Source organism: Solanum pennellii, chromosome 6 (assembly GCF_001406875.1).
Source record: "Solanum pennellii chromosome 6, SPENNV200".
In the NCBI taxonomy this organism is placed as follows: domain Eukaryota; kingdom Viridiplantae; phylum Streptophyta; class Magnoliopsida; order Solanales; family Solanaceae; genus Solanum; species Solanum pennellii.
The window spans coordinates 155,259-181,198 of record NC_028642.1 but is presented as its reverse complement, the minus strand read 5'-3'; the positions used below and the strand labels follow the sequence as shown (position 1 = coordinate 181,198).

The following is a 25,940-nucleotide window of genomic DNA, read 5'->3' as shown; positions in this document are numbered from 1 at the left end:
TTAAGTCAACAAGTTTCTCCGAAACGTAGGAGAAAATATAGCATTATTTATGATGAGTTTGTCTCTATTAGGAAAAATTATAATGACTCTTCTGAAGCTCTTTATTGAATTAGTATTATAAAAAATTATGGTAACATTTATTTTTTCCATACTTAAATAGGAAAAATACTTTTCGCTTCTGAATGTAATGTGTTGTAGCAGTCCAATCAGCATGTAAACCAATTTTATTATATTTATGATTATTAATATAAACATAAATATTGACACAAAAAAGAGTAGTAGAAATTTTTTTAAACAAAATTGTTAGTCTTAAAAATGAGAAAATGAAAAATTTAAGCATAATCCACATTACGATACAAAGTCATAATTCAATATTTTTCATAAATAACCTAAAACAAATAACTTTCTTCAATATTAGTTGAAAAACTAATACAATTATAAATTTTCTAGGAAAGATTTTCATTGCGTGCCTCGGGAGTGAGCTCAAAATCCCAAAGGTAAAGAAAAGAGTGTACGGGAGTACTTAATGCAACATCTCCTGAGTTGACATGTGTTGCATTATCTCCCAAGTTCACCTGTTGATGCCCATATAAATCTTCATTTCCTCTTTTTCTCTTTTTTTCTGGCCATAAAAAAATAAAAAAAATAATAAAATTAACTAGAGCAAGAACAATAGACGTGAAAATACAAATAATAATAATAATAATAATCATAATCATAATAACAATAATAATATATAGAGGAACAATATATGTTTTATTGTGACTATCTTAACTTGCTTACCAATGTTGGAAGGGATGTCACGTTCGGATAAGTACTTAGCTTCTCCCCGATTTTTAATGTAAATTCCGCTGCAAGGTTCGGTACATGTTCCCGCTACATATTTGTTTACCAATTTTTTACCGTGTGGTTTACGTCTCGTTGTCACCTGCAAATTAAATCATTTTAATGATCATGCATAAATAGTTGATCTCATAATTTATTCTAATATAGTTTTTTTCTGAGCTAACCTGTGATGGTTCTTCATTTTCTCTTAATTTCTTCGTTATTTCAGGGACTTCTCCATATACAAGAAATTTGTAAACCTCGATCAAAGATCGAAACTTTTTGTTTGTATCCAAATGATGGTAGACCTATTTGCCGACAATTATATAATATTTATTTTTTCATAATTTCATCAAATAAAACTTACAATATCTATTTTATTGGCAGGAAAACATGTATATTAATGAAAAGAAAACTTACATAATCAATTATTAAACCACTTGGACGAGAAATATTCTTGATGATCCAGTTTTGCCTTCTCTGTTCAAATGTATGTGTATGCATGTAATGCATATTTTTTGGTATCATTTCATTCTGCAATCAAACAGTATTTAGGGAATTCAAATTTATCAAATATCCATTCTCAAAAGGTAATTATCTGGACAAAGAGTGGAGATAATCAACATTTTGTCATCAAGTAATACACAAAACATTCAATCATCAACATTTTATATTCTAAAGGATCATGGTCTGGACAACACAACACAATGAAGTATGTTTCTTCTAATTTTTTTTTAGAAGATTAGGTCAAGCCTATTACTGTTTCTAACGTATTTGTACGATTAATTTTGAATGAAACTCTAGACTTAGCTTGTTAGATAACCTTTAAAAGTATAATTAGTGTTACTATTATATATATATATATGTATATATAAAACAATTAATCTACCTCTAAGATAATAATAAGGTATATGTGCACACTCTATTCTTCGCAAACCCCATTTCCTGGAATTACATTGTGTTAATTGTTATTTTTTTATTATTGTTATCTATATGGCATATTTAGATGTTGTTGTAGTAATACAACTGATATCTTTTAGCTTTAGAGAAGAATATTTCCATTGTTTTGTAAAACCATTAATATTAAATTGTTGTTCAAGAATTCATCAAAAGATTTTTGTACATGTCTTAAAAGGAAAAACAAACTTATAATTGGAAGAACCTTTCAAAACAAACAAAGAAGAAGAACTTTTCAAAAGTGTACCTGCAAAACATCAACCTTTGCTTTTTCCAGTGTGATAAAAGATATAGGAACTTTTGTTAATGTTGCATCCTCATCAGCATCAATTTGGTCCTGCTTATCCATATCCTAGTATGAAAATATAATTAGATATTTTATAAACTGGAAAATTATGTGAAGTAATTGAGAATCCCATTTCATGATATTACACAGGTTTGTTGTTGTTTTTTATTATTATCGATATGGCATATTTAAATGTTGTTATTGTAATACAATTCATATCTTTTAGCTTTAGAAAAGACATGTCTACTGTTTTCATAAAACCCTTAACATTAAAAAGTTTGTTCAAGAATTCAAAATATTTTTCTGTGTGTCTTAAAAGGAAAAAAAATACAACTTATAATAGGAAGAACCTTTCAAAACAAAACAAAAAAAAAGAACTTTTCAAAAGTGTACCTGCAAATCATCAACCTTCGCTTTTTTCAGTGAGATAAAAGATATAGGAACTTCTGTTGATGTTTCATTCTCATCACCATCCATTTGGTCATGCTTATCCATATTCTAGTATGAAAAAAATAATTAGACATTTTATAAAATGAAAAATTATGCGAAGTAATTGAAAAGGTTCTCAAAATCACCACAAAATCATTTGTTTGATATATATATATATATATAGTAAGTCAATCAAGTAGGCAGTGATCTGAATCACTTTGAATATAATAGAAAGAAAGATAGAAGGAAAGCAAGAATGAACTATCTAACTTCGCTATCGTTCTATGAGTTCTTAGGAAAGAGATTTCTACTTCTAAAGAAAGGAAGTTTAAGAATTGTCATTAAGAGAGGTGACCCTCCTTCGCTTTTTCAAGTTATGAATGTAGAGATCAGGTTGAAGAGTGAAAAGAAAGAAGTGGTATGAAGTTTCTTAAACCTAGCGCTCGGGAGGTGTTGCTCGACCGAAAGGGTAAGGGCAAAAATACTTGGCTGGACGTAGTTCGAGATCTATGTGATTGAGATAACTAAGTAGAGGATGGGTAGATGTGAGACCGGCCAAAAATAGTTATATATAACTTTTACGCTTTTACAACTCGTACTATTTATTAAAAAGTGAAGTCATTTTTTTTTGCATCATCTGGGATTATCAGTCCCGGTTGGAAAGGAAGACTTTCCAATTAGGATTATCCTAGCAGAAAGATTGATTTTATTTGAATTATATATATATATATATATCAAAGTGATAGAATGCCCAAAAAGCTTCTTTTTGGAGGAAATTCTTAAACTAAAAGATGTACAATAATAAGCAAATATATGTTTTAGTATTCAGAATACACTCTCTCAATATTGAGATGTCTATTAAAAGATTCATGCATTTTTATTATTCAGATATGCTTTCAGATTTTGACGTCTTATGTATAATCATAAAAAATGAGGCTTTAAGCTTGCTAGAAAACTTCTAATACACTACTATTATTACTATTATCTATATATATATATATATGTATTCAAATTATTGTTTTACTTTTTTTTTTTGGTCACTATAGCATGATTAGTTTAGTTTATATAGAGAAATGAGGATTTATATTGCTAAATTCAATTTTCTTTTGAATTGAGATACAGTTAAATGTTATTGTTATGTGATTTAGATGTTTTGGCTCTAAAAAAAATTATCTTTATACCATAAGATTACTAATACTAGAAAAGTTTGTACCGAATAGAATAAAAGATTTAGGTATTTGTATTAATAGAAAAAGAACTAAATACCTTATAATAAGTATGTTAAATAATTAAAAAAAATTCAAAGCTTACCAGAAAAACGCCAGCTTGTGGTGCAATAGAAGATATAGGAATTGCCATTATAGCATCTCTACGATCAACTTTGTAGTGTTTATCCATTATCTAATAAAAAAGTGAACACTTAGCTATATATTATGTAAAATTAAAAATTCTGTGAAGTAATGTTGGAGAACATAATAAAAAAAATATCAATTAAAGAAACAATGATGAAACTGCTAGTTTGCGAGTAATTAATGTATATTAATTAATATTTTAATACTTAATAAAGTTCTAGAATATCACGAAATATAAAGAAATAGATGTTTTTTTCATAAATCTTATGCTTTCAATAAAAAGTGCAGTGATTTTCTTGAAAAACTCAAGTTTCTTTGTTAACTCTTCTAGCATCTTAACCTAAAAAGGGTTACTTTCTGTTCTTGTTAAAAGAAATTATAGTTTGAATGGTTACGTAAACTTTATAATAGTGAATAATATCGTATGGACGAAAGTTGTCATGAAAAATCTATCATTTTTTAGCATGAACATAGGACGTAACTAAAAAATGGCAAAATTGTAAAATAAAATTTAGACTTATATTTATCGATATGAAATATTCAAATATTGTTTGTGATACAATCCTTACGTGTTAGCTCTAGAGAAGAATATTTTTCTTTGTTTCATAACACAATTAACATTAACAAGTTGTTCAAGAATCCATCAAAAGATTTTTGTACACATCTCAAAAGGAAACAAACTAACACCTTAGAATTGGAGGAAATTTTAAAAAACTTACCTCAATAGCATCATTTTTTGATTCTTCCCATAGTGTTGCATCTTCATCTCCAACTTTGTACTGCTTATTCATATCCAAGTAAAAAATATGAAAAAATTAGTTAGATCTTTTGTAAAATGAAACTTGTATGGAGTGATGGAGAAGATTTTCAAAAAAGATATGAATTGCTCACCTACTATATTTCAAAGTTATATTTAAAGAACTTAATCAAAGTGTTACAATACCCATATAAAAACTTAAAGAAAAAATATTTGTCTATCAATAAGATCAATGATTTTTGTGGTCTTGCATCTTTTAAATTTCACTAAATTCATTGAATATGTTACCAAAAAAAAAATCATTTAAATTCAAATCTTTTTCTAAGAAAGTTATATTTTTTTGGGTAAAATCAATTTTAAAAGCTTCGTTTAATAATGAACGTTAAAATCTATCACATACTAAAGTAATCATGATCACTACAGTAGCAATTATTTCTCTCTTAATTTTGTCAAATCTAAGAGGAATGGTCTCCTCTATTCTAACCTAGATTTACTAGAACTTGAATCCTTAAAATGAAAAAATAAAAAGAAATGGCTAGATAAAGAGGAAACATGAAAAGCTTAGATCCATCAGACTAGTGGTTATGATAAAATTTCAAATTTCAAAAACTTGTACACATTGTTTTAGAAATGTTAAAATATGAAAAAATCATTTGAGATAGGAGGTGACCTAGTCATATAGACCTCTAGAAGAGAGTGATTAAAGAGTATGAAACGAGTATTCTTGATGCTAGTTGTTAAGGTTTAGTTGTTAGGGTTTTATTGTAGTGAGAACATTATAGATGGATCAAAATATTATTTTTACATGTCTTAAAAGGAACAGAACTAAGCACCTTAAAATATGTATGCTAAACAATAAAATAAACTTTTCAAAATCTTACCTCTACAATATCATATTGAGGTGGGACAGATGATATGGGAATTGCTGCTATTGCTTCCTCCACATCTACTTCCAAGTGTGTACTCATGTCCTAGTAGAAAATATAAAATAATTAGTTGTTTACTTTTTAAAACCAAAAATTATGTGAACTAATTATATTGGACGAGACTATTAAAAAGTTTTCCTTTAAATAAAATAAAGATGAATTCGCTTACTTGATTGTAATTTCTATGCGTGTTATAACATTATAAAATCTTAATAAAATTTCCAGCATAGCCCCAAAATAATAAATAAAAATGTGATTTTTCCATTGGTCTTAGGTTTTCAATAATAGAAACAATGATTTCCTTGAGAAGTTCAAATTTCTTCATCAGTTTTCAAGCATCTTCACAATATCAAAAAATTTTACTTTCTATTCTTGTTTAAAAAAAAAAACCTATAGATTTAGCGGTAATACAAATTAATTTATCTTTTTAATGTATTGTAATTATTAAAAATAATAAGAGTAGTAGTAATTTTTCAACGCTAATTCAATGTTATTCCAATGTTCATGTGGGTATTTTTTCATTACTTGATTTTGTAGCTAGGTGATGTCAAACGTTTAATTTATTTTTATTTGTACAACTATTTAAATACTGTTGTTATGATACAATTCAATTGTATTTTTTTCTTTCGTAAACACAATTAACATCAAAAAGTTTTTCAAGTATCCATAAAAAAAATAGTTTACATGACTTATAAGGAAAAAATAAGCACATTATAATAAGAGGAACTTTTTGAGGCTTACCTCTAAATCATCAACTTCTGATTTTTGAGGTGTGATATCAGATATGGGAACATCCATTAACATTGTGTCTTCATCACGATGAATATTGCTTTGGTTATCCATATTCTAGTGAGAAAAAAAAAACGCTTAGTTAGATCTTTTGTAAGACAAATATATTTTGTGAAGTAATAGAAAAAGTTTTCAAAAATGATGAAAATTGCTAGCTTGCTCGTAATTTCTATTTACGTGTCAAGTAAAAATCTCAAGAACTTAACCAAAATGGTAGAATAGCCACATAAAAAAGATTCAAAGTAAATGATGCTCGTCCGTAAATGTATAGATATTGTAACAAGATCAATTATTATTCTGGTCATACATCTCAAACGTTGTACTAAATATATTGAGTGTATGACAAAAATAATCATTCTTTATCAAAAATTCTTTCTTAAAATAGTTTTTCAATTTGGAAAATATCAATTTTTAAAATTTCTCTGTTAAAAAAAAATTAAAGGCGCCCACAACCTCTAGATCTGTAACAAATTAAATTAATATTATAGATGTACTAGAAATTTCATCCACAAAATAGTAAGAAAACAATAATAATATTAGAAAAAAAAAATCAAAATCCTAAATAATTTAATAATAGAAGATATAGATAGATCAAAGAAATGAACAAGGCATAAGTCTAGACCTCAAACTTCTTTGAAGCAGCTGAGCTACATTAAGAATCTTCTTCTGATAGAATGAACTCAACGGGCGGAGAAGACAAAGTGAAAATAAAAAGGAATTGGTTAGATATATAGTAGTCTATTTTAGAGTTTGTAAGAAAATTAATTTTGGTTCTTTAAATATTTTTTGGGAGGTAGAATTGAAGGCAAATTCATGTAATCTTTCTTTTGAATAGTTTTGGTGTGTATTTGATATAATTTCCTTGTAAGTCATTCAAATATTGAAAAGATTCGACTAAAATTATTTTGAATTTTTTTCCTATAAAGTAATTCAACTATAACTTGATATCCTAAAATGAAAAAAATATTTCTCTCAATAGGTTTCTTAGTTAATTAATCGTGTCTTATTAATTTCTTATTCACATATAATGTACGATAAAAACTAAGTTAAATTTTAATAAATAAATATTAAATTTAACCATTTAATTTTACATATACGTCTAATTCAAGTCCTTAATTGTTTTGAAATTAAATATTATCTCCTAACGAATATGTTTTGTAATAACCAGGAAGGTAATTATTGGAATTTCTTATAAAATTATCATTTACCCATTCCTATACTGACCCTGAGTTATTTTCAAGTGGATTTTGAAATTGATTTTGAGATTTGAGTACAAAATTGTGAATTTTCAAAGTTTCTGATTTCAAACGGCTAAATTTGTTAAGATGTAGTTTTTGACATCTTAGGGAGTTTTGAGTGTTGAAATAGAATTTTTATCAATTTCATCAGTTCTAGAATGTGAAAATTGGTCTAGGAGTCTTGTCACATTCAAATTTAGAGGTTTTTTTTTTTTAGGATTTGAGGTCTTAAGTTGGAACTTTGTTAAATCTTAGGTTTTGAATTGACTTTGGTCAACATTCGGGGTTCAGATACATGAATAAGAATTTCGAGAGTTACGTTGGATTAGAATGATGATTTGAGGTCTAACTGAGGTCTTGATTAATGTTTCAGAAGTCTAGGGCTTGATTTAGCATTTTTAGTTGTTATATCTTTTATTGTGACTTGTAGAGGTTTCAGGTGAAAGAGACGTCGAATTTGTGTTTCGATGATTCCGTTGATTCCAGATTATTGAGTTTTATCATGTTAAATATATGATTTATGTGACACCTCAAAAGTTGAAAAGTTGAAAGGAAAAGAGACAAATTTAGGCACTGAAACAGGTTCTACGAGTCCAACCTAGAGATCGTAGAAAGACCTACGGGCCATAGAAAGGATGTCTTAGACTTGGAGATAAGTTTTTAGAATTTCAAGCTTCTGAAGTTTGACCTAAGAATGAAAATTACGAACCATAAGAAGGTTGATGAGCCGTAGATGGGTTCCGTAGAAAGATTTCAGACTTGGTTAAATTTTGAACCAAAAGTTGAGTTCTACAGATGGGGTATACTGACCGTAAAAAATTCAATAGACCGTAGAAAATTCAACGGACTGTAGAAAGTTCTCGTGGGATCGAAACAATTGAATATTTGGATTTCTGAGGTTGGTTATATTTTTTACCGGGATAGACCATAGAAATTCGTCTATTATTTTTAAGGGTATTTGAGTCTTTTCCTATGCATACATTATATTGTTTTGACCCTCATTTTAAGTCCTATAACTACGTTTTTGTCATGCCTTAAGCCTACACCCTGGGTATAAGTAGCACTCGAGAACAATTGTTGGTTCCCAAGCGAACCCTTGGTCCAAGTCCAAGTCTAAGATCAAAATCAAGATAGAGATCAAGATCAAGTCCAAGATCAAGATAGAAATCAAGATAAATCCCAAGTTCAAGATCAAGCTTTAAGCTCTTGAATTTATATTTGAAAAGGCGAATTCAGAGAAATCATAGAGATTATAACACTCGCACTAGAAATAATAAATATATTATTGCTATACTCTTTCATTCTTGATTATTAAGTTCTCGACGCGAATTTTATTGCCTACACTTTCTATTTTTAATCTTTACTATAATAAGATGAAGAAAAAAAGAAAATATGCATTTGACCAGACTTATATAAAGTAAAATATTACTACAATTAATATGTAAAAAAATAATTCATGTTTCATGATACGATGAGAAATCATACTTGAAAAAAGTTTTTAGAATGTAGAAATGGATAGACAAAAATATATTCAGTGTATTTTTCTATAATTCCCTTTGAATTTCCTAGCATCTACATTTTAAATATAATTTTTTGTCATTACCATACTAATCACATGAAGTCCACCGATTTGATTGTTTTAACCATTAATTGATACTATAGAATTTTGGACAAATTACATAATACACACCTTTATTTCCATTATTCCCTATTATTCTTAAAAATCTCTAAAATCTCTTATATCTTTGATATATTTGAGTTGCAGATAAATGTATCCGAGCCAGTATTTAATGAATCTGAGCCAGTATTTAATGAATCTGAGCTACAGAGATGTATTCAAGCTAGTTTTCAATGTATTCGAACTACTTATTAATGTATTCGAGACAGTATTTAGTGTATCCGAGCTTCAACTATAGTATCCGAGTTTTTTTAATTTTTAAGAAATTAATGTAATTAGAAACTTATTAGGAATTGATTGTAATTTCATATTAAAACTATGAGATTGATGTAATTTACCCAGAATCATCTCATTGGTAAAATAAAAGAAAAGAGAATATTTTTTAAATTTTCCATTCAGTGTTTAATATTCATAATAAAATCCGATTAACTTGTGAATTACATCACGTAGGATTCAATTTAGAGAAAAATGCTTCCTACTTAAAAAAATCAAATTTAACACCTTTAATTGATGGAGGACCCATATAAAAGAGAGAACAATAAATTAGGCCTTCCTAAAATATTTTTTAAAACATATTTTATTTTCTTTGCAACAATGATTAATTGAAATCACGATCATATCCGTACAAAAATATTCAAGTACAATGGATGTTATTATGTTCATCATTCATTTACTTCCTTTTGTTTTTTGTTTTTCTTATTATTGATTTCAAATTATTATTTTAACGAAAAAGGGACTAAAATATCCTTAAATTATGAAATTTGGTATAAAATTACCTTTTATTCACCTATCCGTCCTAAAGTACCTCTGATGTCCACCTTCAGCTCAAAAATATCCTTATGTCTAACGGATCATAATCATTAGGTTAATAGAGGGTAATATTGTACCAAATCTCATAGTTTAGGGGCATTTTAGGCCCCTTTCTGTTGAAAATAATTTGAAATACTTAAACATATACGCTCACATGATTTATTTGATTTTAATTTCATAGTAAATTTAAAAATATAAATAGGTTAGACATCTACTCTTTACACTCCTTCCTCTCCTGCCCTTCACTTCCTATCTCTTCCATGTATTTTTTTCATTTGAATCTTGTCCAACATTATAATTCTTTTTTAATATATGACAAACAAGAGAGAGAAAACATGAGGAAAGTAACGATGCATTCATATAGAAATAATTAGTTTAATAAAAGATGACTTAATTAAGCAAATATATACAAATATTATATTTTCTTTTGCGTGTACCCAAAATTTTAAAAAGAGAATAAAAATAATCATTGTTGAGCAGTTGGTTAAGTGTATGATTGTTGATTAGTGTTAGTTAACTATTGATTAGTGTTAGTTAACTGATTTCAGATATGGGGTTATCTAGTTCAAAGCCTGTAGGTTCTCCTGTTGAGTTGAATCAGAAGCTCACAACTGCAGAATTTGATTTACACTTCCCTCCTACTGATGAGCAGGAAAAGTTGTTCGGTGAGCCTGAAATTTATCAGAGATTACTTTACAATGACAACGCCAGACATTGCATTTGTAGTGCAGCTACTAAGTCAATTAATGCAAAGCCCCAAGACATCCCACATGAATGCAGTGTTAAAGGGTGGTGGAATATGTCAAACAGTCAACATGATTAGGGATACTTATGGCATCTACTGCTGACAATCATCTTACTGCATATTGTGATAAAGATTGGGCATCAAGCTCAAATAATAGGAAGTCCATAACAGGATACATGGTTACATATGGGAACTCATTAATTTCGTGAAAGGCCAAGAAACAAGACACTATTTGAAGGAGCTTAGCTTCAACAGTGGCAGAGGTTGTGTGGTTGGTTGGTTGGTCTCTTCAAAGAACTAGGGGTTCAAGTGAGGTTGCCAGTACACATACACAGTGACAGCAAATCAGCCATACAAATAGCTTTCAATCGAGTGTTTCATAAACGAACTAAACATATAGATATTGATTGTCATTTCATAAGAGAGAAGGTTCAAATGGGAACAGTTCAACCAGTGTACTTAAAAACAACAGAACAACCTGCAGACCTGCTTACTAAAGGACTCACATGTTTGCACTATAGTTATCTACTTACCAAGCTAGGTATGAAGAACGTTTTTCATACACCTAGCTTGACGGAGGATGTTGAGCAGCTGGTTAAGTGTGCAGCTGTTGATTAGTGTTAGTTAGCTATTGATTAGTGTTAGTTAACTGTCAATTAGATTTAATTAACTGTTAAAGTTAGTTACAGTTTGTTATTCAGTTAGATAGCTAGTCACATTTATATAAAGCATTGTAAAGCATCTTTTTCAGTTAAGCTGTATAGTGATAATTCAATCAATACAGAATATCTTCTTCTCTTAAACAGTTCTTCTTCTTCAGCTTGATTAGAATTGTTGGTTTTAACTATCATTTCTCTTATCCCTACTCTCATCCCATCTTGACAATAATACTAATTAAAAGAATATAAATATGTGTGTTCATTTCAAGTTTGAGTCCCAAATATTTTAATTAAGAAATAAGAGATTACAAAAAGAAATAAAAGAGAAAATGAACAAGACATTTGGATAATTGAGAAAAATTGATGAAAAAACTAATTTTGTTAGATGGACAATCAGTCAAGGTAAGTATGTATTTTAGTTGAAACCCCATTTATGAGTTGGGTTACGTCATAAAAAATTGGGGTTGATTCAAAATAGGTCAATAGGAAGATATCATGAAATTAATTATTTTTAAATATTATTTTGCAAGAGTATGGGGTCAAAATATGAATCATAAGTGGTCTTTAGAAAAAAAATTTAAAAATATCATTTTTATTATTTATTTGAGAGGAGTTTTAATTTGGACCAATCATATTAAGCAATATATAAATAAATATTTAATAATTTAAGGGAGCTATTAAAGATAAGGGAAAATATGACTCAAAGAATTAATATCAAGGGTAATTGTTTAGCCGAAAGGTGGACATCAGGGGCATTTTAGGATCGATAGGTGGATGGAGGGTAATTTTGTACCAATTCAAATATTTGGTGATCATTTAAGACCCTTCTCCGTAAGAAAAAATTAGAGTTGCGTATTTATCCTTGATAAATTGACGCAACATGTGATTTTTTTCATAGCTTCACAACTCATTAATGAAGATTGTTAAAATAATAAACAGAAAGTCTTAATAGCATTCTTTTGTTGATTGTTTAGGAAAAAAAATGGAACCAATTATATGATGTAAGAGGTCCCTCCGAAGGAAACTGAAATTCTGCAAAAGTAAGTTATAGGACAAAACTTGAGTTGGTTAGTTCTTGAGCTAGATATCTATGTTGATTTCCAATTCACTAAAGTTACACATAGGTTTTTGGTACTTGATGATGTATTAATTCATCTACTCAAAAGCATCAAATCCTTTAGCATATATTTTCTATTAATTTTTATGTTTCTATCTGTTGTGTAATTAGATAGCAAATATATTTCATAGATTTCTTATTCCTGATTTATTCTTGTACCTGATTATATGTTTTATGACGAAAGATACATTTAATGTATCAAATTTTTTATTAATCTTATGGTTGTAAATATGTGAGATGGAAAGTTTATCAAATTGTCTTTGAATCTTATGAACGTGTTTGATGTTCCATTAGAAAGGAATATTTTGAAGATCTATAATGCGCAAGAACGCAAAAAGAAAAAAAATAGCTCTTTGTATTACTGGGTCGTGGGTAATGCAACATGGATAGAGAAATAGAGCTCTCTTCTTCGAAAACCCAGTTGAGTATGAGAGTGTACGTGTTAGAGATTCCAGTTACGATTTATTTAATGATGCAGCAATGAAACGTATAAGGGATAACAACATTGTAACGGAATCGTCATTTTCACAGTCGTCTGCGTTATCTAGGGTGAAAGAAAACCACAGGCATACTTACACGGATCGATGAGGTTTTGCTCAGTATCAGCTCTTTGTTTAGGAGAAAATCGCATCTTTTAGCAGCTACTACGAGAACAAAATCAAAGCTAATGGACCCACCTGAGCAAGATCAAAGATTACTATGAAATCTGGGATTTTAGGGAGACGTACTGAATTTGAAGATTATGAAGGATTTGCTACAAGAGTATAAGAAAATGAAGTTTAATTTGTTCTTTAGATGATAATTGTTGCTTTTCTTTGGTGTCTATCTAATTATTAGAAAATTCAAGGGAATGAGTTTACTTGACTTTGCATTGTGGAAATGGGAGTTAATAGTTTTAATGTTTGATTTATGGGAGATTGGTTTGTGGATGGGGAATCACTCAGATTAGTGTTGTAGTATTAAAACGGTTTAAAAGATAGACGGGTCGGGTCACAATGTTTAAAATGGGAAACGGGTTTTTTGTTAAAATTAAGGCTAATTTGAGTTAAATTTGGATTTTTCGTCTATTGAGGATATAAATAGTAAAATTGATAACGGCGAGAGTATAAATAACTTTATTTTCACGACAGGAATATACTAAAATTGAAGGGTATTTTTGACCCTTTTCCCAAAAAATAATCTAAGATTTGAACTAGTCTTGCTGGAAAATGGAAGTCCATACCTCCTGCTTGAATAAAAAAAGTGTTCGGTATGCCTCTTACTTAGGTATCCAAGAAAAATATGCAAATACTGATACTTTATATGCTCCGAACAACAGCGTATTAAGAGGACACTTGCACAATAAATTCAAAAAAGAAACTCTTACACTGGGATAGAAAACCAATTGCTTTCAACTTCCAACAGCTTCATCCAAAATTCCACTTAACATTCATTTTCGGAAGGTGAAACAAATGTCCTGGATATATTCATGGACAAAGTATACTAGTTGAAAAATAGGGAAAAAGAAAAGAAAATGGTGTTTTGTATCCTAACAAAAATTAATTCAGAACACACTTGCATTTGACCAGAAAGTGATAATTAAGATCTTTTCTTCTCTTTGAAGAGAGCCAAAAATGACACACCAGACACCTTCACGACCTTGAACCTAACACCAGGAATATCTCCCAGAGCATGTCCTTTACGACCAAATCCAGCAATTAACACCTCATCCTAGAAACAATCAGATGAGATTTATTCAACATTAAATAATACTATATAGGAAATTAAAACAAAAAAGACATTTGCAATGACAGAAAGACATACATTCTCTTCAATGTAGTTCAAACAACCATCATTGGGTACCGTATAAGAGCAGCAATCTTCTTCCCATTCTTTATCAACTGAACTCGAGCACACTTTCAAATGGCAGAGTTAGGCTGTTTAGCTTCAATACCACTGCAGTTCATTCAGATAACATTATGTCTATTAAACCAAACTCACAAACAGATGGATAAGCAAATAATTTTAAAAATGGAAAGCAAAATTGGTCATACACTTTCTCAAGAACAATCCCCTTGGCGTGAGATGATCCTGCAAAGGGCTTTTTCCATTCATTACCAAGATGAGACTTCTTGTAAGACTTGTCCGCCCACCTCTGCCTCCAACGGTGGGACTTTAGTTTACGACCAGCTCCCATTCCACGTGTCTTCCTGCATTAAAGTGGTACAACATAAGTTTTGATGTGGCCAAAAAAAGGGAAATCTTGACATTTGGCCAACCAATGGGGGGATACCACACTTGATAGATACACAGAAAATCAACAGCATATAACAAGATGTTCATAACTATCAATTTTAACTTGCAAAATCTCTCTTATATGTTTCATCTGATCAGTAACCGCATGGAGCTTGAGAGCACAGAACAGTTAAGAGTGACATTTGTTTAAAGTCCATTAGCACTCAAAGCAATTCATTGCCCTCAAGGAGCCTCAACTACTCTGCCATGATGGACTAGAGGATCATGCATTCAAATAGAGCCTCCAGATAACAAGTTTTAAACATATCCCCATAGATCTAACATATTCCAGTGAAGCAGAACTTGTCAGAATCACAAAGTCTCTTATACATATTAAATTCCTACTTCAAAAGTGCAAACTACCAATCATTTTACTATGTGCTATTTTAATTGGATTTTCTCTTGGGAGGTTCACATATACTCAGACTTGTATAATTTTAATTAATAATTATAATGGAGAAGAAATTTTTATTGAAAAAAGTTCTATCGTAGGTAAATCTCATTATGAACAAAAAGCCTTTTTGATGTCAAATGTAGTAGTTCACCAAACTGTCTACACAGGCACAAGAAAACATAAGAACAAAGCCAAGTACTCTAATCTTTATACTCGGTGAGTGCCTACTAATGGCATATTAAACACTAAGAGCTAATAAGAAATAGAGTTTTTTTTTGTTTGGGGAGAGAATAGTTTAGATGTTTCTTCTCCACTGATCTGTAACCCAACAAATCATGACGAGCACAGAACAGTTTAGAGAGACATTTCATCTGAGTCCATTAGCATTCAAAATAATTCATTGCACCTCAAAAGGACTCAACTGCTTTGCCAAGAAGGACTGAGGAATTACACATCCACAAATTTGAAATTTATCCTCCATAATTGAACTTCTCTCAGTAATGCAAAAGTAGCTAGAATTACAAAGATTGAACTTTTCCCGGTAATGAAAAACTAGCTAACATTACAAAGTTACTAGTTTAGACATTGAGAAATGGCCAAATACCAAACCAATCATTTTCTATTTATAATGGAATGCTTATTTAATTAAGTTTGAATGTTGATCTCATCATGAAGTAAAGCCTTTTGAGTCAAATGTGAATAGTTTCCCCAAATTATTAAGTATGACAAGGCTCAAGACCTTATACTTGGACACAAGCACAAGAAAACAAAGAACAAACCCAATTTCTCATTATTCTTATAATTGCTAAATATCTTTTTTTGCATTGCTACAAGAAGTAGAGTTTTTATGCATGGAGGAAGGGGGTTTCATTATCTAGATGTTTCTTCTCTACTGATCTGTAACCCCACGGAGCTTGAGAAGTCCAGAACAGTTTAGAGAGACATTTGATCTGAGTCCATTAGCATTCAAAACAATTCATTGCCCTCGAGAGGACTCAACTACTTTGCCAAGATGGACTGAGGAATTACACATTCACATAGAACATCCAGGTGACAAGTTCAAATTTTATCCCCATAAGTTAAAATTTTTAGTGATGCAAAAATAGCTCGAATCAAAAATTTATATTTTACACATCGCATTTCCAATTTAGCAATACAACTATTTTGTATGACCTAATATCAAACCAAACATTTTCTCAAGTGCTTGTTTCTACAGCAATGCTTATTCAATTGAGCTCAAATGTTGATCTCATTCTAAACTAAGCCCTTTTAATGTCAAATGTAGTTAGTTTTCCAAAACTTCTAAGTATGTCAGGACGCGAGACATTTTATTTAGACACAAGCACACCAAAACAGAAGAACAAAGCCAATTACTCATAATTTTTGTACTCGATGAATGTCCTTTTTCTTTGCATAGCTACAAGACATAAGGGTAATTTCTGCTTGAAGTAAGGGTGGTTTCAGTCGCTAGATGTTTCTTATCTATTGATCTGCAACCCCACGGAGCTTAGGAGCCAAGAACAGTTGAGAGACATTTGATTTGAGTCCATTAGCATTCAAAACAACTCATTGCCCTCAAGAGGACTCAACTGCTTTGCCAAGATGGACTAAGGAATTACGCGCACACACAGAATAGCAGGGTAACTCGTTTAAAATTTATACCCATAATTTTACTTTCCTCAACAATGCAAAACTAGCAATAATTACGAAGTTCCAATTTTACACATTAGTTTTCAATTTATTAGCTAGATGTTTCTTCTCTACTGATCTGTAACCCTACGGAGCTTGATGAGCCCAGAACAGTTTAGAGAGACATTTGATCTGAGTCCATTAGCATTCAAAACAACTCATTGCCCTCGAGAGGACTCAACTGCTTTGCCAAGATAGACTAAGGAATTACGCACCCACACAAAATAGCAGGGTAACACATTTTAAATTTATACCCATAAGTATACTTTTTTCAGCAATGCAAAATCTATAATTACAAAGTTCTAATTTTACACATTGAGTTTCCAATTAAACTTTTGATGTCAAATGTAATCAGTTTCCCCAAATAGTTAAGTATGACAAGACTCGAAACCTCATATTTAGACAGAGGCATTAGAAAACATAAGAACAAATCCATAGTCTATTTTTGCAGTAACTGTTAATAATAGAGTAATTTTTGCATGGAGAAAAGGGGTTTCATTAGTTAAATGTTTCTTCTCTACTGATCTGTAACCCCACAGAGCTTGAGGAGCCCAGTACAGTTTAGAGAGACATTTAATCTGAGTCCATTAGCATTCAAAACAACTCATTGCCCTCAAGAGAGAGGGCTCAACTGTTTTGCCAAGATGGACTACACATCCACACCGAAGCGTCAAGGTTCAAACACATATATCTAACTTTCTCAGCTCACTGGATTATTCGATACATTCCCTTGTTGTCTCACAACATTCTCAACACGATGAAGTATGACGTTACTAGATATACTTTACAAGAGAAAAGGAAAGGAGACTACCCCATGATGACCGAACGAAGTTGTCTCGCCTGCTGCAGCTGGAGGGTTGAGGAGCTGCGAAGCTAAATATACTGAAGTGAGCAAAACCCTAATGTGGAAGGAGTTTTAAAGGCGGATCTCGGGTTTGCTGCTACGTTTCTTGGGCCACCACGAAGATTTCATTTGCTTTGGACGGTGCTGTTGATGGGCTGGGCTGGTTGCTGGTTTTATTGTAAAGGGTGAAAAAGGTTTAAATTTTTTGATCCAGGTATGCAAAAATATATTCGAAGAATAAGCATGACAAAATTTATAATTTTAATTTGGACGATATATACAAAGTGAATTATTAAAACTTGTTGGCAAGTGAATTCAAGAAAAAAAATTATTAAAACGACTAAAGAAACAAAATATGAGGACCTCTCTTTAAGATTTGATGCCCCCAATCTTGTTGAGTTCGCACTGCTTATTGATTTGACTAACGACTAAGGAATTAAGTATAATTATTCATCCAATCCGTCGATAAGTCAGCTCTATTTCAAGTTAGTATTTGCAAGATAGTTAACAATAGAGCATATTTATGTGAACTCTGAACTCTCCAAATATCACATCAGGTTTCCACTACACAGAGAACTCTCAGATTTACCAAAAGTAATCAGTCAAATGGATGTTATACCCAACTTCACCCTTGCGGTAGAAATGAATAGTTACCGTACTTCCAAAACACCATAATTTTCTGCATTTGCAGCTAAGATATTCCCACAGGTAACGTAAAAAATAACTAAATTTTGTGATTTTAAACTAAAACACGTAAAATGCACCAAACTGTCATTCAATCTTGTAGTCTTTAAACATACCGTATCGAAAATTAGAATCATAAAGAAGCCAAAAATAATTTGAGACTGTAAACAAATTGAAGTGCAATAAGTAAAGATCAAAGATCCCTAAAAATGAATCCAAAAAATGTACACGAAAATTCAATTGTAATTCTAAACTATCATCATATACACTTCATGCCTTTATGATCAATAAGCTAACTAACATTCACTAAAATGTGTCTCCAGTTCTACATAACTTTCATTATTACCTAATCTTACCTCTAAAAGAATAGAAGCATCAGAAAACAAAACCTTGCTACATGTGGGTAATATTAACATCTGTCCCTGCCTTTTCATGTACAAGCTGACAGCATACATACTGCCGCAGCAAACTGCACTGCTGACAGCATACATATCGCCACAACAAACTACACTGTAAAGCCAATAAACTTCTATGATAGGCGATCCACTCCACGTATACGAATCTGAAAACCATACCAACAGCTGTTAAACAAAGATATGAACACCACACATTCATGCAGCAGACTTTTCGCCTTCAAGTGGAGATTCCTCTTGTGTCATCCAACTCTCGGCCGAGCAAGGCCGGCCAAGTTTCTGCCAACAAAATCTTGTAAGTCACAAAACATCAACATTTCCAGGACAACACATAAAATTCATATTTATGAAAAGTGCAAGTTTTTTCTAATCAACATGACAAAACACTCAAAACTGGCTATTCCGCTACTTTTTGTATGCGAAGGTAAAATTAAATATTTAACTGTTCTACCAAACTGTTTGAAGGAAGAAACCTTCAGCACAAAGATTTCTGTCTATAACTTTTGTTTCTTTGGTTAAAAATATGAACTAATAAATGTATATTTGCAGTCTCATAAATCTCAAGAATTATTTTTTTTAAAAGCTTCATAACAACTTTCAGTCCTCTACCGCCACAAGTTGGTGGCGAGGTCTGCGTACATTCTACTCTCCCCATACCCCACCTGTCTCATAACAACTTTCAGCTCTCAAACTTCCAGTCAGAAAGCGTTTTGATTACCCATACTTGTGACACTGCTCATCTTTGGTGCTTCAGTTAATTCCACTAAATTACAGATTAGTTGTGCATTGAAGTTAACACATATTCGACTAATTATATTTTATAATTTGCAGTTAGATTATAAAACTCCACTAGAAAGTAAAACGTTTGACCTACAATTACCTCTCCAAAAAAATAATCTGCAACACACACACACACTTGTCGCTTAAAAAAAAGTGATTTCAAAACTACACTTTTCTGCTACTACATAAAATTAAGAGGGGAAAAAACCAATGGCTAATGGAGAAAATAGTTGGAAGAGCCAAAAGAAGACCCTTTACTTAGCCCCCCTTATGATTTTATTGGCTGAACTCACTTGTAGAAAACCATATGTTTACTATTGAACAGATGGAATAGTCCAGTGCATTAGAAAGGTGAATATATTCTCTAACACCATCCCTCGTAATTTTACAAGGATTACACCTTGTTTTTTTTTTGGATTTAATTTCTTTTTGTGTTAGACTCAGTAGAAGTGGACGAGAATTTTAATCTTATCGTAGCTTCTTAAAGATTATTAACACCTGAAAACAGGCTCAAACTCATTCCTTTGTCTAGAAGGACTTATAGAGCAATCTTCCGAAATAAACAACAATGTTTGATAGAACTTCCTTCACTATCTAGATAATCCTAACTTCTTCAGAGATCTATACACATCAATTATCGCTGTCTTAAGATATTTGTAAATTTTTGTTTGAAGGGTTGAAGATCTTCTGGATACTCCACCTCAATTGTAATTAGGAAACCTGTAACTTGTTGTGGCGGGTTTCTGTTTTTTCTGAAAATAGATACAAGTTGTTACCTTCTCAGAAAAAAAAATGTACAAGAAACATAGTTACTCTAACCAAATAGGAGGCTGTTGATGGGATTTATCACGTCATGTAAACTAAAGGAAAAGTGGCTCTACTAATATAAACTGAAAACAGAGAAGAGTAATAAAACAAAGAAATAAAATCTGACAGCAGATATGGAAGCATAACAAACAAGTTATAGAAGAGAATATATATGTATAGATCTGCTTTACCATATTCAATGCATAATCACTCTGTCGCTCCAACTCACGCAACACCTCTACTGTCAACCCAAACCATTCGTCAATCCAGGCAAAGCAATTACGATGGCTTTCTAGGAAAAGTGACCTTTCCCCCTAAGAAAATAAAAAAGAGGAAAAATTAAAAAGAGCAAAATCATATCTAATTGCAAATGGTTCATGATGATGGGGATCATCAAAAAAAGGAACTTCAATATCTTCATAAGAAACTGTGAAAACAAAAAGAAGAGTTATTCACATAACAGATTCAGTTGAACGATTAATTATTCTCCTTTTTTACTCATTAGGGACACAAACTTGGACAATCTTCACAAAAAAACCATTGAATGCACTATAGATCATTCAAATCTGAAAACTAAGCATACTACTAGATTTCAACACATATTTAACCTTCCTCTGAGGAAGTTCCTCATGTATGACCACTCGACCAGCAATACAAAGCTCAGAACTTGAAAGGTCAAAGACACCAGTTTTGAAGAGGAAAACAGCTTTGACAGCGTCAATATATATAATTATAGAAACCACTTGCTATTTGCAGGCATAGATTTAAAAGAACATAGTATTCCCTCCTTTTGAGGACGTAGCAAATAATTTAATATGTCATGAAAAAACTTTACATGTCACTAACTCATTAGATCAGTCCATATTGGTGTAATGTGTCCCAAAAATTATGAACATTATGGTGTTAAAGTTCCTAAAAAATTTAATGCTCGGCAATCATTTCAAGCAGACAATATAAATTATTCAATGAAGTATCCAGATTTATACCGCCATCAAAGCCTGTTCCAATCTGCTCCCAAACCCCCAGTATGGAGCATCTACGGTCACCAGTTTGTATGCTGTCATAACGGGACTACAGTGGTCCTGCCAATATCAAAAAACACTAGAGTTAATAGTTCACCTCAAAGAGTAGAAATCACATTCGGCAATGGTCAACGTGTCTCTCTGTTAGTTAGACCAAAGTATAACGAGGGGTATATTTAAATTATTTCTGATAGAACAGAAATATATTTAGCCCTTCTCCAATTAAACAATGGCTTATTTTGGTTGAAAATTCACCATATCCTCCATCTAAACCCACATCCAGCCATTACAGGTCCTCGTACAAAATGGATTGTCAACTTGTTTGTAGTTCTAAATTTTGGTTTTTGATACATGACTATACGAACCTTCATCCCAAAATACAGATCCCCTTGCTCCAACAAGGAAAACACTACAAGCAAGTTGCATAACCTCGTTCCCAATCCCCCCTAGGCTGTAAAAATCATTCATGTGCCACTAAAAACTAAAACAATGCTCGAGACACCAAGAGAAAGATGCCTGTCTAAGTTCATATATAACTTCCACAATTAGATTTTGTAAAGCTTATAGTAATCGTTCCTTGTATCACTTCCCCACATTTCCTCCTATTGTCCCATACAACCCTTGATCCTTCTTTTTTTTTTTACAAAAAAGGTATTTTCTGGTCCAGCTTATTCGCAACTCGATTATCTCATCACATACCTGCATCCTCACACCAATACAGGTACTAAATTACTGTCACCTAACAAATAGATGTAAGGAGATCACCTTCTTTTTCTTTTTTTGGGCCTCTGCTGGGATCCGAACCCCTAGTTTCTTCTAGTCTGTATTCGAGCTTCACATTGACAGCTAAAATACACCTTCAGACACCACAACAACCTCTTATCTTACAATGACAAAAGTGAAAAATAGCTTCTCAATCGAACATTTTATTTAGGTCTTGCGGGAGTTCTCTACTATAAATTAATTAACTCATAATTAATGTATATATGAAGTTTGTATTTGGTTACGACTGATGGTAATAAATGATCTGCATTTACATTGACTTCAGGACTATAACTAGTTTCGCTAATAGCCATTTCGAATTCAAGTTGCTTCTATTACACTTCTCCTCAACAAAACATTAATTTTTCAAAGAAATTGAGGGTGATGGCCTCCTAATGTTAGAAGCTTTTACAAGAGCAATTCCCATTTCCTTTGTGGGCACAAAATCTAAATCAATTAAAGAAGAGAAGGTCTCTATAATCATCCTGTATTTACTTTTTTCAATTGGGACCAGTTATGGTTCTTAAGGTGGTATCCTTATTTTATGAACTATGTAACCTTGGACTCCATAAATACACCCGACTTGGAGGAGCAATAAATAGATTAACAGAAGTAAGAAAGCTGACAGAGTCTGTTAGAATAGGAACATCAAGGTGTCCAATCCCTTCTCCAAGTCAATAAAAGAACCTTTCTAAAAGAAACAGAGAGGGTAATAATGCACTTCTGCTATAAAAAAAGAGGAGGTATACAAACCTGCCAGCCTTCCAAGAGTGGTCCACGACCACATCTTGCTGATTGGAAATTAGATAAATCAACATTGTTTCTTCCAACTACGTAACTCCAATAATCAGTGGCAGCTGAAGCAATATCAATAAATTCCACCTGCCTAACTGCCAGCTGGTCCTCACTCAGGCCATGCACCTATCACATAATTATCTCAAGTCAATAGCAAGATAGCCACAGGACAGATGGCATTGGAAGTAGTGATCTTATTCAAGCATGAAAAACTAGCATGATTTCCAATTTTATGGCTATTGGAACCATCTTGTGACTCAACGATCAAGTACATTGAACTTACATTCTCAGAGTACCCATTGTCTGCTTTGTGGATGGTGTCGATACTCATAAAGAACTTTGAAAAATATGGTGACTGCAAAAAGAAATCAATGGAAAATTTTAATACTGCACATTTTGGACTTCTACAATGCAGAGGTAGTTAGGGACGGTGTATGTCACTCGTAATTACCTTAACAACTGCATCAGATGGTTATACATGTTCGACAGAAACCAATAAATAGGTTAGTATGAAGGCAGAAGGAAGACTTGGATACTAACCAAGAAAAGAACATGAATTGCAAGTAAGAAGATAAACCTGATCGACATTTAGGATATGCATTCCAGGCTTCCTCTTGCATCACAAGGGCATCAGCTGGTGCAAATGTAGTCAACCAAGATGGCGCTTCGCTGCAATGATAAGGCGAATCAAGTCTCAAACTACAAGCTTTTAAAATACAAAAAAGTTGCTCTCTTTACAAGTTAAGTCAACCATACAAAACATTTCTCTAGGAGGTTAAAAATCTTTGGCAGATATATGATGTCTTAAGAATCTAAAGCTACTTTTAACCTCATAAAATTCAATTGTTAAGATTTACCCCTACCCACCCACACACATAACAATAACCTTTCTTATGCCAGAGAAAGCATGTCCAAAGTAGTTAACTTCTTTTGTGTAAAATCCATCAACTTTAATAATCATAAACCTAATCAGTTTCTGACTGATTTAAAACACCAATAAGATAATAACTGTCTATTAGTACCATGACTGCTTACTCTATCAATTCAAATGCTATAATCAAATATGAGTAAGTTTGAACTGAAGTTACCTCTGCAAGTGGTAGAACTTTGATGTGTACTGGCCCTCTCCAAATTCCTCATCACTAAATGGTCTGTTCTGTAAAACCTCCACTCCTTCATCACCTGTGGTGGTTTCCTGTTGCATTTTCATGACCATGTACATCTGAGCTACCTGGTACTGCAATTCAAGTACTAAATTAATTTATCCACTAAAATAAGCATTCAGTTTACTCTAAAAGTTGTGCAGTTTGGCCTACCTCTTCCAATGACAAGGGCATCACAATTCGACTTCAGAGAATCCCCAGTTGACAAACAAGTCATTTGGTCAAGGAATGAACACTAACAAAATAGAACAGCCTTCAAATGAAAATCCAATACTCATCCTTATTAAGGTAACTGATAAAGTGTGAAAAGAAAGCTCCTGCCTTTTTTCTAATCGTTTTGACCAAAAGAAAAGTTGTGTAAAAACTAAAAACTAAACCATAAGGACGTCATACTCTTACGAAAAAAGACTAGCATCAAGAAAATCACCTATTAATAGATAGGCATAATTATAAATATGCAAGCATACATACAAAGAATAATAGGTAGAATTTCATGGTTAAAGGATACAATTCCTTAATCTGAACCATTTCTACTATTGATTACCCCAAGCAAAAGTGAATGAAAAGTTGCAATTGAAAACAGTGACCCAATAAGCCAAAACAAGTCAAAAAAAACAGGGGAAGTATGAATTTTATATGAACCCACAAATTGAAAAGAGAGTATTGGTGGTGTTGTGGCAGACGCGTAGAAGAAGATTCAAGAAAAGGTGAAGTGATGAGGAGACACGTTTGACTACAAGATGAGAGGCGGTCCTTCTTAAACAACGTCTACTCTTTCTTCTGCAGAAAATGGCCGTCCTTTGATATTCCCAACGACATTTTTGTTTCTAGTCTCTCTATCCCATTTTTATTATGTAATGCCAGGGAGTTTTAAGAATATAAAATTTTATAATCCAAAACGAAATTTTTTGTCATAAAATAAAATATTTATATTTAATTATTACATAATATAAAAATATATTCATTTTTTAGATTTATTGAAAAGGAAATTAAATCATAGAAATTGAAACAAGGGGAGTATCTGGTTTTTCTTAGGCCGATTAAGTAGTATGAAATTATGATATGAAATTCAAATTTTATTTGAACGTACGATTTAAACTTTTTATATTTTATAAATATAAAAATCTCATAAATTAGAAAAATTATTAAAATCTCTTTATACAATCTTATCTAATAAACCCAAAGTTATAAAATTGCATAGTAAAATGTCACAAAGATATTCTTAAAAAGAATCAATTTTTATTGATCAAGTTTTGATTTGATTAAAAAAAAGTTAAACAAAAGTTGTGGTATATTCGTTTTTTTATACAATTCTCGCACGTATATGGTATCGATAATTTTTTTTATGTTAGAACTTACATTTCTCATTTATATAATTGAAAAAATGAATCAACATTATTGTTTTGAGTCTTTTACTGGTCAATTTGATTGGTAATATATTTGATAAAAGATAATAAATTTGATAAATATAAATGACGACGTAGAAATTGATTTGAATTAAAAGTAATAAATTTTTATGTTAGTAAGAATAATAATGGTATGAGATATAAATATTTGAAAAGTAATAAAATATGGATTATAAGTTTTATCTACATATGAAATAAATGGTTAGTAGATATATAAATGTGGGTTTTTATAAAAAATAAAATTGTGAGTCAATTTTTATATTTGACATTTTTAAATCATTATCTTTGGAGAATATGAGATTTCACCTCAAAGTATGAAATCATGAGATGAAATCACCA

The 25,940-nt window shown here is 31.4% G+C and overlaps 2 protein-coding genes and 1 pseudogene across 3 annotated transcripts; all 3 read right to left on the bottom strand.

Annotated features, from left to right (window-relative positions):
• Positions 1–409: 409 nt before the first annotated feature.
• LOC107021922 lies at positions 410–6,375 on the bottom strand. The gene is made up of 10 exons (XM_015222637.2): positions 6,274–6,375; positions 5,488–5,577; positions 4,569–4,628; positions 3,809–3,898; positions 2,462–2,566; positions 2,030–2,134; positions 1,246–1,359; positions 1,011–1,133; positions 784–928; positions 410–622 (listed from the first exon to the last, which is right to left on the bottom strand). Exons 1-10 carry the CDS (start codon positions 6,373–6,375, stop codon positions 447–449), a joined length of 1,110 nt encoding a protein of 369 aa, XP_015078123.1. The 3' UTR covers positions 410–446.
• Positions 6,376–13,848: 7,473 nt separating this feature from the next.
• On the bottom strand, positions 13,849–17,948 carry LOC107020987 (annotated as a pseudogene).
• A 683-nt stretch (positions 17,949–18,631) lies between these two features.
• LOC107021455 (phosphatidylinositol transfer protein 1-like) lies at positions 18,632–25,042 on the bottom strand. Of its 2 annotated transcripts, none has more exons than XM_015222123.2 (10): positions 24,704–25,042; positions 24,349–24,379; positions 24,121–24,269; positions 23,610–23,701; positions 23,484–23,491; positions 23,316–23,387; positions 22,991–23,158; positions 21,440–21,535; positions 20,645–20,767; positions 18,632–19,145 (listed from the first exon to the last, which is right to left on the bottom strand). In XM_015222123.2, the coding sequence occupies exons 1-10, from the start codon at positions 24,721–24,723 to the stop codon at positions 19,065–19,067; spliced, it is 840 nt and encodes a 279-aa protein (XP_015077609.1). In that variant the 5' UTR covers positions 24,724–25,042; the 3' UTR covers positions 18,632–19,064. The 2 variants fall into 2 exon arrangements, with proteins under 2 accessions (XP_015077609.1, XP_027773557.1); XM_027917756.1 differs by having other exon boundaries at positions 24,349–24,430; positions 24,842–25,042.
• Between the last annotated feature and the right edge of the window lie 898 nt (positions 25,043–25,940).